Genomic DNA, 6,927 nt, shown 5'->3' with positions numbered 1-6,927 from the left:
ATTGGGATGAAGCTTTCATCACTGCCACCTATCTTATAAATCATCTCCCTAGTAAAGTCATTGCCAACACCACTCCATTGGAGCGTTTGTATCATCAAAAATCTGACTACAATTCTCTTAAAATATTTGGGTGTGCTTGCTATCCCAACCTACGTCCATACAATTGCCATAAACTCGAATTTCGTTCTACTCAATGTGTGTATATTGGCTATAGTAATCTTCATAAAGGTTACAAATGCTTAGAAGTTGCAACTGTGCGCATCTATATTTCTCGCGACGTTGTTTTTGATGAGACTCTTTTTCCGTTCGCCAAACTTCATCCTAACGCCGGAGCCCTTCTCCGTGCCGAAATAGCACTCCTTTCCGATCACGTGGGTGAATTAAATAAAACTGACTGTGTGCAAAATTCCATAAAAAATAGTGGTTCTAATGATATTTGTGCAGAATTGGGCCATGATTTTATGTGTGCAGGAAAAGACAGGAACGGCACATAGCACGAGGCGGATTCACCTGGCGGCAGCAGCGCGCGATCCAACGCTGATCTGCATGCCAGTCCTGCCTCTGCCATCGAGCGATCCGATGCAGATCGGCATGCAGCCAATCAGGTGGACGCCAGCGTGGGTTCCCCCGCTCACGAGACGGTTGTGGCCGACAGCCCGCTCCTGGTGGACCGCGACAGCGGGGCCAGCCCACGCGCCAGCCCACGCGCGGAAGAAACCGCGTCCCCACGCGGTGCGCGTGGTACCGAGCCAGCCGCCGACAGCGGGCTGCCTGCGGGGTCAGGATCGCCCTTGGATCACGCACCTGGATTCTCTGCAGATCCTGCGCGGCTATCCTTCTTGGATCAGGAGCCAGGATCTTCTGTGCCTGACTCTACAGCATCTCCTGCGCCAGGATCTTCTGTGCCTACAGCGTCTACAGTACCAGAACCTCCTCGTCGGCATACTCGATCACAGTCAGGTATTATCAAAGAAAAAGAATATACCGATGGTACGGTCAGGTATGACAGAGTAAGGCGTGCTTTTCTCAGTCACATTGGTGAACCAACTCATTTGCATGATGCCCTTACACACAAAGAATGGAAAGAAGCTATGGATCATGAATATGATGCACTCATGAAAAATAAAACATGGCATTTAGTACCACCAAGGCAGGGTCACAATGTCATAGATTGTAAATGGGTATACAAGATAAAGAGAAAATATGATGGAAGCATAGACAAATACAAGGCTAGACTAGTTGCCAAAGGTTTCAAACAGAGATTTGGTATTGATTATGAAGATACATTTAGTCCTGTTGTTAAGTCAGCTACTATTCGACTTGTACTGTCTATTGCTGTTTCCAGAGGTTGGAGCCTACGCCAGCTAGATGTTCAGAACGCGTTTCTTCATGGTGTTCTTGAGGAAGAAGTGTTCATGCAGCAACCACCGGGATATGAGGACCGAAGTACACCACACTATGTATGTAAGTTGGAGAAAGCTTTGTATGGTTTGAAACAGACCCCGAGAGCTTGGTACTCAAGGTTGAATATGCAGCTACAACAACTTGGGTTTACACCATCTAAAGCAGATATCTCATTGTTCTTTTATCACAGAGATAAGATCACTATATTTGTGCTTGTCTATGTTGATGATATAATTGTTGCTAGTTCAAGTGCACATGCTACCACTTGTTTGCTTAAAGATTTGAAGTTGGAATTTTCTCTCAAGGACTTAGGTGATCTTCATTATTTTCTTGGCATAGAAGTTAATCAGATAAAGGATCGTATACTTCTTACACAAGAAAAATACACCACTGATATACTCAAGAGAGTGGGATTGGACAAATGTAAACCTGTAAGTACACCAATTTCAACTTCAGAGAAACTTACAGTTGAAAGTGGAGAGGCACTTGGACCGGAAGATGCAACAAAATATAGAAGTGTTGTTGGTGCTTTACAATATTTGACTCTTACTCGTCCTGATATTTCTTATTCTGTCAATAAGGTATGTCAATATTTACATGCACCTAGAACAACTCACTGGACTGCAGTAAAAAGGATTTTAAGGTATCTCAAATATTCAGAAGGTCTTGGACTTCAGATTACAAAATCATTGTCTCTACTTGTTACTGCATATTCTGATGCGGACTGGGTAGGATGTGCTGATGACAGGAGGTCCACAGGTGGTTTTGCTGTGTTTCTGGAAACAAATCTTGTGTCATGGAGTGCAAGAAAACAGGCTACTGTCTCTAGATCAAGTACAGAAGCTGAGTATAAAGCACTAGCTAATGCTACAACTGAGGTAATGTGGATACAGACTTTGCTATATGAACTTTGAATCAAAGCTCCACAGGCTGCGAGGTTATGGTGTGATAATATTGGTGCCACCTATCTCTCTGCTAATCCTGTTTTTCATGCAGGGACCAAACACATTGAAGTTGATTTTCACTTTGTCAAAGAAAGAGTAGCTCGAAAGCTACTTGATATTCATTTTATACCAACTGGTGATCAACTTGCTGATGGCTTCACAAAACCTCTCACTACAAGAAGGTTCAATGAGTTCAAAAACAATCTTAACCTTGGAAAAGTTCGTTCGGTTCAGATTGAGGGGGAATGTTAGAATAAGTTGTATAGAGGTAGGAGAGTAGTTTTTAAACTTGTAATCTTCTCTCTTATCTCTTCTTCTGTTTTCTCCTTCTGTAACCGATTGAGTCGATCCTGATCTCTCTCGATCGATCGATCTCTACCTTGTAAGCCACAGCATGTCTCTTATATATACAATGCGGCCCAGACAAAGGGTTCTACGCTTTCTCAATTACTTTACAGCTCCAAGATGAGGAATGAGAATTTGAAATGAGATGCATGTGGGCAAAGTGTATGGAGGTGAGCACGTACGCCACCCCCCGACCCGGCAAAACTAGCTATGAACGTCGTCCGGCCGCCTCGTTCTACTCTCCGGGTGCAATCGAGGTGCCCATCTTCTCTTTTTTACGCAAATGCCTTCTTTTGTCAGTGTTCGTCTTGCTTTCAACTTGTAGCTTCGACAACTAACAGTGCAGATGCGCAGCCTGCAGATCACCCACAAGCAGAGTGCAAACGAGCTGGCTCGCCAGATTGCTGCCACAGCAAGGAGGTTGGGCGACCACAGGGTGATGGCAGGTGTGCATCCGAATGTGAGGAAACAAATGATCGATGAGTGTACCATTACCATCGCATAGTTGCATGCATGGTTCTAAAAAAAAGTGTTTGCCGACTATATCCTATAATAAAAAACTCGGCAAAGTTAACAATTGACGATGTACTCCCTGCCGAGTCGTTTGCATAGATTTCACTATAGACCACATACGGATATATATGGTCGCATTTTAGAGTGTAGATTCACTCATTTTTCTCCATATGTACTCCCTCCGTCTCTAAATATTTGTCTTTATAGAGATTTCAACAAGTGACTACGTACCGAGCAAAATGAGTGAATCTATACTTTAAAATATGTCTATATATATATCTGTATGTGGTAGTTCATTTAAAACCTCTAAAAAACAAATATTTAGGAACTAAGGGAGTAGTTCATAGTGGAATCTCTACAAAGACTTATATTTAGGAACATAGAGAGTAGATGACACACAAAAATAACTTGATAGGGGCTCACCATGCGCGACGTAAGCATGTGACGAACTAGGCAAATTTTCTCGGCGCACTGCGCCTTGCCGCCTTCTTCTCCTTCCCAGTGCTATCATCATCCGCATCATCACTCCTTCACTTCCAAATAAATGAGATCCGTGCGCGGTATACAATCTGCCAGTTCCCTCCTGAACGTGAAAGCATCGCCGCCCTTGAGCTTGACCACGACATCTGTGAAAATAAAATGTCCAACATCATCTTTCTCCTTAGACAAAATCTGAATTGTCTACCAGGATACGGACCACCCCACGACGTCGCAGGTTGATGAGATCAACGTCCAAGGTCTTCCCATTAAAGAGCCAACTGCGGAGAGACCCCAGAAGTGAGGAACATCCTCAACATGGAGCCAAACCTGCTTGAGTTCTAACTTATGTGGGATCTCCTGAGACTTTCATGCAGAAATAGGAGCTCCACATAATATGCAAAAATGCAAACAATAAAGCGAGAGAGAGCTGTCAGATTTTTTAATGGATTTATTGAGAAACAAGCGTGGCAACAATGATCCACCGACTCCCTTAGGATGGATCTCAGAATATCTTGCCACAGAAAAAAGGATCTACGTCTCACACTTACAATTGGGTTAACTGAAAATTTCACACTTATAATTGGGTTAACTGAAATTGGATTCACTAGTTAACTGAGTTGATGTTTGTTGCAGAGAATATGTCGGAAGAACTGGCGATCCTGGGACGAACTAGGGTACGTGGAGATTCGTCGCAGTCTCACCAACAAACCATTATTGACTCTAGCCCGCAAATGTCGATTGATGATTTGTTGAAGGAAATTAATGGAGCCAATGGCATGCCGGTGCTCTTCGTCCCTTCCTCCGACGGGCGGCTAGTGGCCGTGCCGGTACCCGTGAATGGCCTCCAGAATCTGGCCCTTGCAAATCGCGCCCACGATGAGTCTGCCAAAAAGAAGCAGCAGGATTTCCGTGCCTGGCTACTGCTACTGGCTTCACTAATTGCCACCGTCACCTTCACCGCAGGGCTCACCCCACCTGATGGTTTCTGGGGCGAGGACAAGGATGGACACATCGGTGGTAACCCAATTATGCGTGACAAATTTCCTAGGAGGTACCGCATATATGTGGGAAGCAACAGGATGGCCTTCTGCTTCTCCATGGTAATCATTGGAATACTCGCCAATAACATAGCTAACAAGCTGAGCAAACTCGTGAGGTTTTTTTTTTTTTGCCATTATTGGTACCTTGTTGTCTTCTGAGCTTGACGACTAGCTTCATCAGCGGCACGTGGGACTACTCTAAAGATGATACCTACTCATGTGTTACGTATGTAGCCGCTTTTCTCAGTTTGGCCATTCTTTGGGGTTCGGGTTTGATTGAGCCGATAATTGAAAGACACGAGCGATCCACGGAATCCTCCGCTTAAGAGGTCAGTTTGGTACTGTCGAAGAAACAACAAAATTCCTTACAGCAGCCTGAAACCTGCAAACTTATGTTCCTCGTGTGGTCATGTTTGTACATGCCCTTCAGTTGTAAGTGCCTAAGGATCCTTATTTCGCAACTCATTTGTAAGTGCATTTTGCTGCCGAACCTGTAGGATTTTCTTCCCACAGAGCATTTATATTATATTATATTATTATATTATATTATATTGTATTATATTATATTATATTATATATATATATACTAATAAAGCAAGGTGATATTCTTAGTTTCGTCCCGCATAAATGATTGTATATTTATAAAATACATACGCGAGGTGGTACTAATTCGGAACTACCATCGAACAATTTTTCGTCCGCTTCGATCGTGTGTATGTGCGTTGTTGGGCCTCCTGGCCCGCCAACCAAACGACTGGGCTATTTAGGAGCGAAAAATAAAGTGCACAAAGGGGAATCGAACTCAGTACCTCCTCTTAGGCGCTCAACTGCAATAACCTGAAGGAAATATGCCCTAGAGGCAATAATAAAAGTTATTATTTATTTCCTTCTATCATGATAAATGTTTATTATTCATGCTAGAATTGTATTAACCGAAAACATAATACATGTGTGAATACATAGACAAACAGACTGTCACTAGTATGCCTCTACTTGACTAGCTTGTTGATCAAAGATGGTTATGTTTCCTAGCCATAGACATGAGTTGTCATTTGATTAACGGGATTCTGTTAGCTTAGCACACGATCGTTTAGTATGTTGCTATTGCTTTCTTCATGACTTATACATGTTCCTATGACTATGGGATTATGCAACTCCCGTTTACCGGAGGAACACTTTGTGTGCTACCAAACGTCACAACGTAACTGGGTGATTATAAAGGTGCTCTACAGGTGTCTTCGAAGGTACTTGTTGGGTTGGCGTATTTTGAGATTAGGATTTGTCACTCCGATTGTCGGAGAGATATCTCTAGGCCCTCTCGGTAATGCACATCACTTAAGCCTTACAAGCATTGCAACTAATGAGTTAGTTGTGGGATGATCGATGTATAACGAAACGAGTAAAGAGACTTGCCGGTAACGAGATTGAACTAGGTATTGAGATACCAATGATCGAATCTCGGGCAAGTAACATACCGATGACAAAGGGAACAACGTATGTTGTTATGCGGTCTGACCGATAAAGATCTTCGTAGAATATGTGGGAGCCAATATGAGCATCCAGGTTCCGCTATTGGTTATTGACCGGAGACATGTCTCGGTCATATCTACATAGTTCTCGAACCCGTAGGGTTCGCATGCTTAACGTTTCGATGACAGTTATATTATGAGTTTATATGTTTTGATGTACCGAAGGTTGTTCGGAGTCCCGGATGTGATCACGGACATGACGAGGAGTCTCGAAATGGTCGAGACATGAAGATTGATATATTTGAAGCCTATGTTTGGACATCGGAAGTGTTCCGGGTGAAATCGCGATTTTTCCGGAGTACCGGGAGGTTACCGGAACCCCCCGGGAGGTTATTGGGCCTTAGTGGGCCTTGGTGGAAGAGAGGAGAGGCGGCCAGGGCTGGGCCGCGCGCCCCTCCCCCCTAGTCCGAATAGGACAAGGAGAGGGGGGCGGCGCCCCCCTTTCCTTCCTCCCCTCGACCTCTTTCCCCCCTCTCTCCTAGTCCAACAAGGAAAATGGGGGGAGTCCTACTCCCGGTAGGAGTAGGACTCCTCCTGGCGCGCCCCCTCTCTAGGCCGGCCGCACCCCCCTTGCTCCTTTATATACGGGGACAGGAGGCACCCCATGGACACAACAATTGATCTGTTTGATCTTTTAGCCGTGTGCAGTGCCCCCCTCCACCATATTCCACC

At 44.3% G+C, this 6,927-nt stretch overlaps 1 protein-coding gene across 1 annotated transcript; it reads left to right on the top strand.

Moving 5' to 3' along the window:
* Window positions 1-4,324: 4,324 nt before the first annotated feature.
* LOC147966728 (uncharacterized) lies at window positions 4,325-5,006 on the top strand. The gene is made up of 2 exons (XM_087530935.1): window positions 4,325-4,842; window positions 4,961-5,006. The coding sequence occupies exons 1-2, from the start codon at window positions 4,325-4,327 to the stop codon at window positions 5,004-5,006; spliced, it is 564 nt and encodes a 187-aa protein (XP_087387061.1).
* The last annotated feature ends 1,921 nt before the right edge of the window (window positions 5,007-6,927 follow it).

The sequence above is a fragment of the Triticum urartu genome, chromosome 6A (genome assembly GCF_056163025.1).
Source record: "Triticum urartu cultivar PI428250 chromosome 6A, HENAU_Tu73, whole genome shotgun sequence".
Taxonomy (NCBI): Eukaryota; Viridiplantae; Streptophyta; class Magnoliopsida; order Poales; family Poaceae; genus Triticum; species Triticum urartu.
This window is presented reverse-complemented; position numbering and strand designations above follow the sequence as displayed.

Excerpts from the sequence above, each read along its gene's own strand:
- LOC147966728 (XM_087530935.1), top strand. The coding sequence starts at position 4,325 with ATGTCGGAAGAACTGGCGATCCTGGGACGAACTAGGGTACGTGGAGAT. Across the intron at positions 4,843-4,960 it reads AAGCTGAGCAAACTCGTGAG|CCGCTTTTCTCAGTTTGGCC; the intron begins GTTTTTTTTTTT and ends TTACGTATGTAG.